This window comes from Acomys russatus, chromosome 10, assembly GCF_903995435.1.
Source record: "Acomys russatus chromosome 10, mAcoRus1.1, whole genome shotgun sequence".
Classification (NCBI taxonomy): Eukaryota; Metazoa; Chordata; class Mammalia; order Rodentia; family Muridae; genus Acomys; species Acomys russatus.
In genome coordinates, this window is record NC_067146.1 from 37,802,947 (window position 1) to 37,816,387 (window position 13,441).

At 40.4% G+C, this 13,441-nt stretch overlaps 1 protein-coding gene across 6 annotated transcripts in view; it reads right to left on the reverse strand.

Moving 5' to 3' along the window:
- Cdk14 (cyclin dependent kinase 14) overlaps positions 1-13,441 on the reverse strand; it is a 539,697-nt gene that overhangs the window by 412,532 nt on the left and 113,724 nt on the right. Inside the window, exons 1-2 of one of the 6 annotated variants that reach the window (XM_051152016.1) lie at positions 9,836-9,861; positions 9,373-9,468 (exon numbers count right to left, since the gene is read on the reverse strand). The exons of 2 other annotated variants lie outside the window; for them this stretch is intronic. Coding sequence is in view for 1 of the 4 variants with exons in the window: in XM_051152014.1 (XP_051007971.1) it covers positions 10,201-10,269 (69 nt within the window). In the remaining 3 variants the exon portion in view is untranslated. Of the gene's footprint in view, positions 1-8,959; positions 9,115-9,372; positions 9,469-9,835; positions 10,160-10,200; positions 10,363-13,441 lie in introns of those variants that run through there. 3 more of the 6 variants (XM_051152014.1, XM_051152015.1, XM_051152017.1) reach the window with 3 other exon arrangements.

Here is a 13,441-nt window from a genome sequence, read left to right on the forward strand (position 1 = left end):
AGGGAGGACGGCACCCTCCCCCCGAACACTGCAGCTTCTCTTTGCTCCTTAATTAGCATGCGTTTGCATGTCTCTGTATCTGCGCAGTTACATAGATAAAGATGGTTCCATGAACGCATGGAACAAAGATATAGATTGCATTAACTATGTGTAAATACAGTGATACAGGTATAGATGTTTTATTGCCTGCCATCTTGCTTTTGCAAAAGCCAAGCTCTCCATAACAACATGAACTAATACACACAACACAGAAGAGCTTTCAGGAAGCCTCTTAGATTTGCTGGCTTCAGTCTTCTCACTTGCTGAATGGCACAGCTGTTGTACTAGTCAGGTGCTTTGATCTTTCCAGCCTCTAGCATGAAAATGGGCCCCGGGTAATAACTGGTTAATGATTTTAAGTTTATCAAGTGCCAGACAAAGAAACTCACTTCTTTGTGTTTCCTTTCATGTGCAATTCCTCCTTGGCAATTCAGGATTCGGAAAGTATGAAGGTGGTACACACCATAAATGCTTTCCTTGGTATACATGAAAGTAGGAAATCACAGAATCATCTATCAGCAATGGCAGCAGGAACATTCTGGATAAGGAATCAGTTATATAAAGCGTGGTGCAGTAATTCACCCTATGACATTTGACAACCTTGGCTCTATTAAACACTAGCTCTGCCCCTGCATCGGTGTCATTGCCGTAACCACAAATGCCCTTACTACAAACTATAGCACTTTTAGACTGTGCCTCAAAATGCATCCTAAATAACTGCTGCCATCACAAATTTATGTAAGCTACACTCAGCTTGTTTTCCTATACAGGGTTGGAGAGCCAGAAATCTGTCTTTGTTTTTGCTTGGTTGTTGTTATCTTTCTCATGTGCCAATTATATTTCAGGTCCAAACTGTAAATACTTTGAGTACATAAAGCATGTTTTCCATCTTTTTTGTGTCCTAAAAGAAAAAAGTATAGCCAGGAAATACATGCTCTGCCAATAACTGATCAATGAAAAGCCTTTCCCTTTAGCCAAAGGCAAGCCATCTTAAAAATCATCCTCGGGAACTACATTAAAAGGAGACACCCTCCAAGCTGAGGTTTTCTCTAGTCAATGGGAATGCTTTCACCAGCTGTTCCTAGGCACCAGAACTCGATTTGCCCATTAAGGTGACCTTGTTTTAAAATGCTATTTACTTTTCCAATCGCTTTGTGTATATTAATTGTAGAAAACAATGGGTCCCATTATTACATTTTCATACACACACACACACACACACACACACACACACACACACACTGTGAGCCATCCTGCTGGGCCCCCTCCTCTTTTCAAATTGTCCTCTTCTACTTTTATGTCTCTTTTTCCCCTTTAATCTAGGGTCTGAATATGCAAGAAGAAAATATTTCAGTTAGCATGATGATCCCTAGTTGTATCCACTTTGCTGCAAAAATGACATGATTTCATTCTTCTATGTAGCTCCACAAAACTCCATTCTCTATACAGACCATGCTTCGTTCGTCTACTGATGCCAAGCAGCAGGCTCCCTCATCGTGACTCTCACAAGTAGTAATGCAATAACCGGAAATGCCTGTATCTCTGCACAATGCTAACTTGAGATCTCCAGAAGTACACACCTAGGAATTATATAACTGGATCACATGAAGTTCTGGGTGAATTTGAGGAACCTCTGCACTGATGTCATCATGGATACACATCATTTCCCTGTATCCCCATCCAGATTTGCTACAATTTGGTTTTGTTTTAATTAATTAATTAGTTAGTTAATTATTTTTATTTACTTTACATTCCAATCATAGCCCCTCCCACCTTTCTTCCTGGTCCCACCCTCCCTCCCTCTTTCCTCATTCTCCCTCCCCTGCCCCTCAGAAAAGGGAACACACCCCTCCTGACTAACCTCCCCCAGCACATCAAGTCCCATCATGACTGAGCACAATCCTCTTTGCCTGTGGCCTGGCAAGGCATCCCTGCCAGGGGGCAATGATCAAAAAGCAGGCAACAGAGTCCATGTCAGAGACAATCCCGGCTCCCCTTACTAGGGGACCAACATGAAGACCAAGCTGCGTCTAAAGCAGGTATTTCTCTGCTAATTTGTTTGTTTGGCTCTGACCTAATTTTATTTGATCCCTGCACCAACTAATGGACAAAGCTCAGTGGAAAAGGACAAAGCTGCATCATGTCATACTGCCTACAGAGCACGAATTTCCTTGCCATACTTTTATCTTTTATGCCATTAAAGAAACAGAAAACACGCTTTCTGTACTCACGAGATTTACAGTTTGGGCCTGAAATATAATTAGCACACGAGAAAGATAACAACAAGCAAACAAAATCAAAGGCAGACTTCCTGCTGCTCCCATCATATATAGGAAAGCAAAACCAGGGATTGTAGTTTTGTCATAACCTTTCTGGGATCTAATGTTTACTAGCAATCAGCTAGGCAGTTGTTTTATTAATTTTAATGGGAATATGTATGTATGCTTCAAGGAGCTAAAGTTTTGGTAAATGTAATAATAATTCTAAGTAGCTTTCTCTAATATAATATTATAGTACTAGGTTTATGTGAGATATAGTTTTGTCTATACGCCCATACAGATATATGTAAGCATCTACTTACAAAGCTCTACTATCTGCATTTTTAACGTTACAATTATAAACTTAAAGGCTTAATAATGATTTGTAGCAAGGGTGAAAGTAACAACTGCATTGCTACTTGAGGCCTACATAGAGTCTTTGTCATACTGTTATCTTCATGTAGGACGCTCTCTAATACCATGGCTGCTCACTGGTCAGCAGGAACAGCGCCCCCTCTGGAATGTCAAGCTCACCACCATCCTTCCACATTAGAATTTGAATTGTAACAAGATGCCCGGTAGAGTCACATTTGTGACATAGTGGTAGCGCCCTAGACCGCATGATGGTGTATTCTGCTCTTATGGTTAAATAAAGGAGAGGAGTCGACTCCTTTAGAAACAAATTTTGCTTCAGTTTCTGCATACCACAGGAGTGACAAGCACATTGCCATCTTTGGGGAACACTTTTGCTCAAACAATCCACAAAATATGATGTCAATTTCAGATAACTAATATTATTTTAAACACTGAAATAAAGTTTTGTAACAATGTACAGCTAACATGTATATAGCCAATGTCTATAAGTATCCTCTATTTGAAATAAAAAAGCAAGGAGAGTAAGATAACAACGAATAATATACACATATCATTACAGCATACTTCCTGCCTATAGGCTGAAGTACTTAGATGTAGCTAGAAAAGGGACAATGGGTATATATTCTAGTAAAGGTTTCAACGTTAACTATTATGTCTTTTTTTTTTTTTAATGCCATTAATAATTGAACCCAAAACTGTGATTTACTTATGTACCAAGGTTTATTTGTCATCTTTGGAGGGAAAAATTTTAGAAAGACGTTATTCCTATATCTAGAAAAAAGCATTTTAAGGGCATAGGCATGTACAAAGCCTTGTATACCTACCCTACAGTAAGCCGGGCCATGGCGAGAGAGCTCTCTGCCTACATGGCAGAATGGAATAATCCTCTCCACAGGGCCGTGGCCTCTGTTCTGTGGCAGGATGAATGGAACACCTTTCAGGCAGCAGTGGTCCCAGTTAAATTTTATCAATAGTTCCCAAAGGTCAAAGCAGGTACATACAAATTCTCTGGCTCCTACTTGATATCTCCAGTTGTAATCTGGTTAAAATACCATCATGGGGGAAAAAAAAAAACAAAAACACTTAACGAAATAGCACTCACGTGGGGTGACCATATAAATCAGAAGGTGAAACAGTAGAATTGACACCTGTATTTTAGCACTGACCACACATCTATGGTCAGAAGGAACCAGAAAAGGGGTATGTGTGATGATAAGAACGCACACACAGCATGGGAGTGACTCTGTCCTGCTGCTCCACAAAGTGAAGGCTCTGCCAACCCATAAAATCCCCACAGCTGAAAGTAGAATGCCCATTTTGGAAAAAAACAAAAACAAAAACAAAAACTGAAACGTTAAGCCATACAAAGTGGCTCTTGATACATGACTAATTAGTCTCATCATCAAGACGCTGTTCCCTTAAAGCCGTCAAGAAAAAGTCTACTCCTCCACAAAGGAGCGTGCTTCTCCTCTTTCAAAGGTTTAAATACAGCTCTTCTTTTATTAATCTCTGTCTCTAGTCCTGCCTGAGAAGGGGGAATAACAGTATATTTTCCAAAGAGCCTCCATCATGCATTAGTGTGAAGCAACCTGGACAGAAACACACATGAACCACAGCAATTTCAAAACCAAAACCATGTGTCATTTCAGACATACTAAGAGCAAATAAAATGGGCTGGGCTTGAAGCGAATGTTGTATCATAACCAGGATGGCCTTCTGCCCATCCTGGAAGGCCAACTGTTTGAATTTCACTTTTTAAAAGGCACCGCAGAAGCCGTCATCTGTCAGAAAGGCTGAGCAAAGGTCAGTCCCAGGTGCCATCTGAATTCTGTTTCATATCTGAGTCTCACTGAATCGCCCCTAGCTTGTTTGTACTGAGCCAGGACTGTTCCATCTTCGTGTGTATTCCTCTCAAACAGCTCTCTATTCGGCCCCTCGTGCAAGATAAAGCGTCCAGACAGTACAGCATTGAACAATGGAAACTGAGAAGAGTACACTAGTGGAGATAAAATTGATCCATTAGGACCTGAATTCTTTCCACCTAGTAACTATACAAGCAACATTTAACAATAAAGATTATAAGTACTTTAAAAATTCTTTCCTAAAGAAGAAACAAAATGTCATACTATCATCTTATTCTGAAACACATAGAAAATAAACACAGCTTCTATCACCTCATCTAAATCAAACATCTTTTCTATAAAAAAAAAAACCTAAATGCTTTATTAGTGCTTGGGTGATAACTTAGCAATTATGGTCAAGAGTGATGTTGCTCTGTTTAAAACAGGATGTTTCTCTTCCAATTAAATCACTCTAAATATAAACCTGACCAAAGAATTCAGGAAAATATAGGACATCACTGAATATAGTTGACTTCTGAAGCTCTCACCATTTTCTGAGCATCATATGTGGGTAGCTAACCACACGGAACTCCTGAATGCACAGAGCAATGAGCCCTTAGCGGGGAAATGGAAGTGTCTTTCAATTCAGCTTTCACAATTGGTCCATCTACTGCAAAGAGCTAAAAATCTCAGCAATAACAAATTTATAGTGATCCTTTAATGACAAAGTCCCCTGATTCCATGAAGATCTGCTCTACATACCTTTCCCACAACAGAGTCAATAGTGACTCCCCACTAATCCAAGGTGAACAGAGCAGAGCTGCTGGATGCAAATATCCTGCTGCATGCTGTCTGAAACAAACCCGGTGCTACCAGAAGCATTTCACTGCCAACAGTTTTTGTGTTTTGGTTTTTTGTTTTGTTTTGGTTTTTGTTTGTTTTTTAGCAAGCTCTCATTTAGTTGAGGAACTGGCTACTGGTTGAAATGGGTTGTTGGCTGGACCGAAGAGAACATCTTCAGAACACACACCCTCCCCTGGCAGATGGAAGCAGAGAACTGCAGCATGCTGGTACAACCTCCTTTTATCTTCTTCAGCTCTGTAAAATTAAAAAAAATGCTCATATATGCCCTCTAATGAAGCAAACTGGAGAAGGATCTGGGATCTGGTAAGACTGCAGTGGTTAGAGAAGAGAGACGGACACTGGATTTCTAGATAAGGTAACAATGGTAAAAATAATGGCTAGCTAGTGTGGATTTCTTCTCTAGAAGTTACTATGAAAACTGCCTCTTACATAATTTCTCACTCTCTACCAAGAGCTTCAGGAGGGGACATCGTTATCTCAGTTTCATGGGTAATTAAACGGAAACACACACGGACTAAGCAACCTGTCGAAGGCCGTGCAGAGAGTAAACAAGGAAGCAGAGATTTATTGCAGGACCCAGCTAAAGAGAAGCTCCAGACCACAGTGCACACATCCCCCAAGACCTACATCTTGGAAGGAATAAACAAAGGATGGGCCTCGCTTGCAATATTGCCCATCCATATTTTTTCATCTCTATTGATACAAAAGAAAAAGTATCTTCAAAGCAGCATTGAGTGACTAGGGTGTAGCTTTCTGGCCTGCTCTTCCTTCCTCCCAACTCACCACCAAAGTAAACATTCATTTAATTAACCTAATATTCTGAATATGCCTCTATGCAAAGCCAGGCTATAACAGAAAGAAGAAGAAGAAGAAGAAGAAGAAGAAGAAGCAGGAGGAGGAGGAGGAGGAGGAGGAGGAGGAGGAGGAGAAGGAGAAGAAGAAGAAGAAGAAGAAGAAGAAGAAGAAGAAGAAGAAGAAGAAGAAGAAGAAGAAGAAGAAGAAGAAAATGCACTAAGAGTCATTAAGGACATGTGTGGTAGCATTTAAGGGGCAGAGGCAGGAGGCCTCAGCTATATAGAGTTGAAAAAGTCAGCATGACAACACAAGATACTATCCCAAAGAAAACAAAAAGAGAAATTCTATGGCTACTCAGAAAGATGGGATGACTCAGGTTATAAACACCACTATGGTGAATCTTGCTCCTCTGTGCCTTGGACAGGGAGTTACAGGCATAGATAGAAACTTTGCAGTGGTTTAGTACCAAAATTGTCAAATCAACTGATAGCAAACAGACAGATGGCTCTGAGTGGAGCCATAACATGACCTTCTAGAAAGAAATAACCTATTGGAAAAAGCCAATTGTATTTAAAAGAAGCAGTATGTAGAGAAATTCAAAAAAGGAAAACTTTATTGATGAAGCTAAGCGTGCCTATCTAATAAAAATCTGTTTACTGTGATGTTGGGCATATAACCTCTTTCTATTCTTCATGACTAATACAAAGGCTATCTAGGGGTTTCTAGTTGACTGTCTACTAAAAACAGGACTAGAGGCAGAAGGTAGCCCACAGAGTGCATAGAAAATAGTATATATATACATATATATATATATATATATGTGTGTGTGTGTGTGTGTGTGTGTGTGTGTGTGTGTAGTATGTGTGTACATATATAATATACACATGCATGTGTATGTTTTTCTTTTACAGTTAGAATGAGTAGTGCACTGGAAGCAGAATAAGTGAAATCTTAATATTAATGATGACAAAAGTCACATTCCAGCTTCACAATGAATAGTCCAGCTGGCCATTGCTCTCTAACAGCAAAGAATAGACAAGAAAATCTTAGCAATCCAGGTACCGTGTTCAATCAACAAGACATGTAAATAACCCATAAATGAAGGGACGGTTCCCTTCGTGCATCTTTAGTCCTCGTTCCTTGCTGTTTGGGGGCTAATTTTAGAAGCTCTACATCATTTACTACCGTATGCAATGGGAACTTGATTTAGTGACACCCTATATACTAAGGAGGAAAACTGCTATCTTTTCCATATTAAAATCAAAGCATGCTCTCCAAAGAATGAACTTCCAGTGTATGTTGCTGTATTGGTGAACTGTGAAAACACGCTAAGTGAAATAAGCCAAATGCTATGTCACTCCACTTGACAAGAAACACAGCACCTAGCAGAGGCCAACTTCATAGGCACCGAAGGTAGAATCAAAGTTATCAGGGGTGAGGGGAAGGGAGAATGGTAGTTACCATGAAAAAGATCTGGATATGGAGAGGAGTAATTAGTGCAAAACACTGAATATACTTACTAATGCCTCCGTAGATCTAAAAATGTGAAACTGGCAAACTCTGTAAGTGTATTTTAAACACAATTTTTTAAAATCAAAGCATGCAGAATCCCTTTCACAATTACCAAAACAGAACAACAAAAACTTCCCACAGAATTTCTCTTCAAAATATTTTTTTAACACAAGATTCTAAGTTCCATGAGGACAGAAAGCAGATAAACCTGTCCCATTCGCCATTGTCACAAAGTAGACTTCCCACAAATGTTTGTGTATAAGTGAATGCCTACAATAAAGAGGTCTCCAAGGCAGTCATTCTACTAGTTAGAAAGTTCCAAACTTGCTTTCTGTGAGAGAACACGATGGTTCAGGCTGCAGGGGGAAACGGTAACATCGCTACACCTAAGCCCCTTCCATCTCCTCTCTACTCGCTACAAACATGTCTCCTCCTAATATCTTATACACGGAACATAGATAATAAATGTCTGCAGAATAAAGACACAACTGTGATTGTAAAATACATGTCATATTACTGTTCTACTGTCCCCTTTTTGGAAATTACTTTTTGCAGATGTACCATTCCTCCTGTCACAGGATGAAAAATAAACCTCACAGCTTACACAAAATGAAGGTGAAAATATAAATAGCTAGAACATATCACTCTTCAGAAAGAGACACAGCAAATATAGCATCATCTCAATAGAATCAGATGAAAAAATAACAGTTTATATTTCCCTTTACTTTTTAGAAAATAATAAGTGATTGATCAAAACACAAGAAAATTCCAACTATCCTTTGAACAAAATCCAAGTATTCATTCCTAGAAATCAAAGGCCAGTTTCATGCTTAATTTTTGATAAGTACAAAGGTTCCTCCCCCAGTAAGTGACTTATTGTGACTCCTAAGTTCCATCAATGCTTTTCTCAGCCGATAAAGTAATGGAGTATTCTTTCTTATTTTTCTTGCATTTTCTTGTATCACAAAATTACATAAACTAGTTTCTGGCCAATATGCAAGTTACTGATGGTCAACTAATATTCACAAACTATAACATTCACATTTCAAGTGCATTCCTAATTTCAAACATACAAAGTAAGATATTTTAAAGCAAAATATCAAATGCTTACATCCTTAATATTCATCACTTACATAAAAGGTGGACCCAGACAAATTCACAAGATCATCTAATGTATTAGTCTCAATGTAAACAACATGAACATATATCACTCAACCTCAAACCCCCTCACTACTTAATGCCATGTCCCAATTACTGAAACAAATAAAAATTCACCCTTTCTCACGGTTTATATTTCAACCTTGCTTTTCATCTTCCTCGTGAACAGGCAAGCCTCACTTTGGAGTAGCCTGTCTACTGCCTCAGCCTTTCACGCATGCAGGGGCTCTCCATCAGCGTCTCGTCTCCAGTGCCAGCAGCACACTAGTAGAGCTAGCCAGCACTTCAAGCAGTGCTGCATGGAGAATTATCACCTCTGTGCAGGAAAGCACAACCACTACAGGTGTAATGATGCTAAACGGCAGCACCCTGACCTCTACTTAGCAACACACACTTAAAGCAGGTGCACTTCAGGGCTCAAGGAGGGGAGAGGGAGAGATGGGTAGAGAAGAAACCCCAGATCTCTAATATAGTAGAGATATCAGTTCCACTCAGATCCAATCCAGCTAAATTCACAGACATCAGTTTACCCAAAGGAAAAGTGGTCTCTCGTCCTTCAGTGGCTTGACTCAGAGGGCATTCAGCCGAGCACAGCCAGGCAAAACCATCTGCAAGATCTCTTTAAGCTATAAAAAAAAAAAGACTAGTTTCCAAAGAAATCAGACTCAGACTCAGCTATGGAAAAAAAAAAAAAAAAAAAAAAAAAAAAAGCAGTCATTGAATATTTTCCTTATCTTTGCTACTGGTGTTTACCAACTACAAGCAATAGCCTCGGGAGCCTCCAGAGACTCGCTAGTAACCTCATCAGATCCTTAATTTAAATAGCCCTTTATCAGTCTCTGATGGGTTTGGCAGTTAAATAGAAGGGAATGAGTAAAATGACATGCAGAAAATGAATCCTTTTCAAGTTGTAAATGAGTGAGTCAGGATTCAGACTTGCCGAGATGCTCCAAATTAGAAAGCCTTGCTATGATTGCAGGCATGCCGCCTTACCGTTTCGCTGTTGTCTCCCTCGAGCTGGACTCACCTGGAACTCTTTAACATATTATCTGGCAATGTGCTTGCACCCGGCCAGCCTCGTACAGCAACTGAATTCACGTCTTTCTGCACTAGCAAGCCGAAATGGTACGGCCGTACTACAACCAAGAAAGGGGGAAGCATAAACAGGGGGGGGGAATCCAGAAATCACTCAGAGAAGCTGATGTCAGTGGAGCAAGACCAAAAAAACGAAAAACAAAAAAACCCGACTTCAGAAGAGCACAAAGGACATGCTAATGTTCAGTATCAAAAGCTTTAACAGTTGAATTTTTTCCCTACAATGATCTATTTTTTTTTTCCTCCAAACACGATGGACTTGCCTGTGGAGTTCCCAGGAAGGCAGAGTAACTGGGCTCTGCAGCAGCATTGCAGCCAAAGTAACCATGCATATGCTATCCAGGCAATCCACAACACACTGTCTCTCCAGAAAGATATTGATTTGCAATGCAGTGTTGCCTCAGAAGCATATAGAACGGGAGCCAACCAGGCAACAGTGACTGCACACGAGGAAAAACGTTTAATGCAGCACTGCACCTTATCGTGCTGAATTCAATTTTTCAAAGGCACTACAAAAAGCCACAAAGTGTCCTGAGTGACGATACCATTAAATACAGATCTGAGGTCGTATAGAAGGCCAAGTTCAGGCTACCATCACTAAGGCTACGAATGCTTGAAAGATGGCATAATGTGTCTATATGCATACATTTGTCATATGTAAATGAGACATAATGAGGACTCTAAAATTACCATGCACCAAACACATGAGGTTAAAAAAAAAAAATTGCACAGGTGTGGCATTTACCGAACTAAATTGACAGAATGCATAGTGATGAGCCGGCAGAATGGGCTTAGGACCCATGACACCCTCAAAAAAATAAAACAGCAACACAAACCAAACCAGAGCACACAATCTTTAAGTAAATTGTGCCAAGTCATGCCAGAAGGTGCTGGGTGGCAAAGGACTACTAAACTACTACTCTCTTAGCGCCCCCTCCAGGAGAGATGCTGATCTATGCCTCATACTTGTTTTAGGATTTCCTATGCGGGGGGGGGGGGGGGGGGAAGAGACTCACTAAGGTTCATAAATTAAAGTGAGGTACAGCAAAATGGGAAAATAATTTACCCAAGAAAACGTTTAAATGACAAGGTAATCTCAACTCATGAATATTCAATTACATGATAATTTTAGTTATGAGAGATAGTAACTACTGTGCTAATGGCAAGTGGTCAATACTCCCAAAGCTCTGAGCTTGAGTATGATGGGTATGGCCACAGGGTGAAGAAGAACCATTTGCCCATCACATCCCAGCTGACGCAAATGAACCACTTCTCCTTCCTACTACTTCACCCTCCTCACCACTCTGAATACGGCCTGAGAAATAATCAACCGGATTTTTTTCCCCTGCAACACCAAAGTTCTGTCAAAACTCTACTCTACCCTACCCTATCCACCCCCTAAAAAAAAAAAATTAAAAAACCAATCTTGTTAAAATAAATATATTATGTACTTCCTTCTTTACCAAAGGTAAGAAACAAGTTACACACTTTGGGGCGTGGGGGTGTAGTGCATACATATGCATGCGCATTTGCAAGCCAGAAGTCAAGTGTAGACCTTGTTCCTCAGGAACCACACCTTGGTTTTTTGGGTTTCTCGATGGCCTGGAATTCACAGATAGTCTAAATTACCTCCCCAGTGCTGGGGCTGTGAGTACCTGGCGTTTTACGTGGGTCCCCGTGCTTGCATGGCAAACACTTTTATGCTAGAGCTAACTCCTCAGACCAAGTTTGTCGCCTTAGTATCTGAAAACTTTTGAATGATGTGAATACTATCTGAAGAACAGACTGTAAGTTCAATATGTACTTCAAGACTTGAGACTCTGTACAGGACCGCTCATCCCACCAGCCCACAACCTCTCCCTTTTGCAAAGCCAACATTGCCTCATATTTGAGTCATTTGGGATGTAATTATACGCTGCCTCACAGAGTGCTCTTTTATTATTGGTGCTGTCCCTAGTTTAAGGCCCTTGAATACAAACCATGCCAATCACCAGCCTTTTTCATTACTCTGTAACACAAAGCTAGGCATCTGAAAACATTGATTAAATTCTTAAAATAACCAATCAATTTCCTGATTCCATATTTGGGGCCTAAAATTGTCTTAGGCAAACCCCATTCCCATCATCCAATGCTCCCTGAAATAATCATGTCCCAAGCCAGCTTCACCACAATAGTTCCTATGGCTTATTTTTCCTGAAATTGTATGTGAAATGTTCCTATCAATTCCAAAAGCATGTATTTACATATAGAGCATTGGGAACAGCCAGGTTCTCTAGATTTAAGAAACAAATGAGTGATTGGAAATTAAGTGCCTACTATATGCAAGGACCTGACACTACAAACACACATATAAATAAATACACAGCATGCAAGACATGAGATTATCTGTCATTATCAAAAAATCTATGTCTATAAGAAATTAAATTTGCAAGGAGATCATATTAGATCTAACTCAAAAAATAAACTTTAGATAATGATTTCAAACACTTAATAAAACCTATCATAAAAAGACTCTAAGAAATAAAACAACTTATTATAATGCAATAAAATAAATAGGATACTGTTTTAAGACAGGGTCTCACTATGTAGCCCAGGATGGTCTTTGGTGGTTATGTAGATGAGGCTATCTTCCAACATTTAATTCTCATGCCCCAGTCTCCCAACTCCTAGACATAAGCATCACTGGCAAAGTAATTTTTTGTCAGCATGTGTCAGGTACAAATGACCACCCTTCCGTAGAGCAGAAGACACTCAAAGACCATGGAACATAAATCTGAGGTGTCTGGACTTTGCCCAGGTGGGGGAGGAGCAACATGAAGCCTCAGCTGGCTGAAGAGATAGCCAAGAACAGTGGTGGCAGCTGTGTAGGCTGAAGGCAAGAAGGTGCGATGCCAGAGCTTGAAGGGTCTTGTAAAGCCCACCATGAACTTAGGCATTTTATCCTGTGTGAAACTGTCTTTGAATTCAAAGGGGAGGTCCTAAGGGATTCCAGGCAGAAGGCGGGTTGGGCAGGGTATTTCACGCTTCAACAAGGAACTTGTATAGAATACGGATCTGGACAAGGAGGAAAAGAGGGAAGACACGGGCAGCAAGGACAAATGTTTAGACAAGACCTTAAAGAAGGCAATGGGGTTAGGGCACTGGGAGCTAAAGAGGTCTTTCATTACCTGATAGTGAATGGACGTGAGGCCTAATAAAGTGGGGGACTCAAGTACAGCCCTGAACTTCTTGTGTAACCAGGAGGAGGTGGAGTCATAATCAACAGATGTGGAGGAAAGGCAGCCGGAGGAGCAGAAGCTGTGCTCCGGCAAATGTGTACGCACATGCTCACTAGCCTGCTGCCTTTCACGTGCCTTGAGTCAGACTGTCCTAATATCTGGGCTGAAGCAAGACGCTGGTCCACCTGACTTCCTGAGGGCATTTTCTCCGGAAAAAGGGAACTGGAGAAAGCAGGACAAAGAAGGGGAAATCAAAGAAAAAAAACGCAGCCACGGATAAAATGTC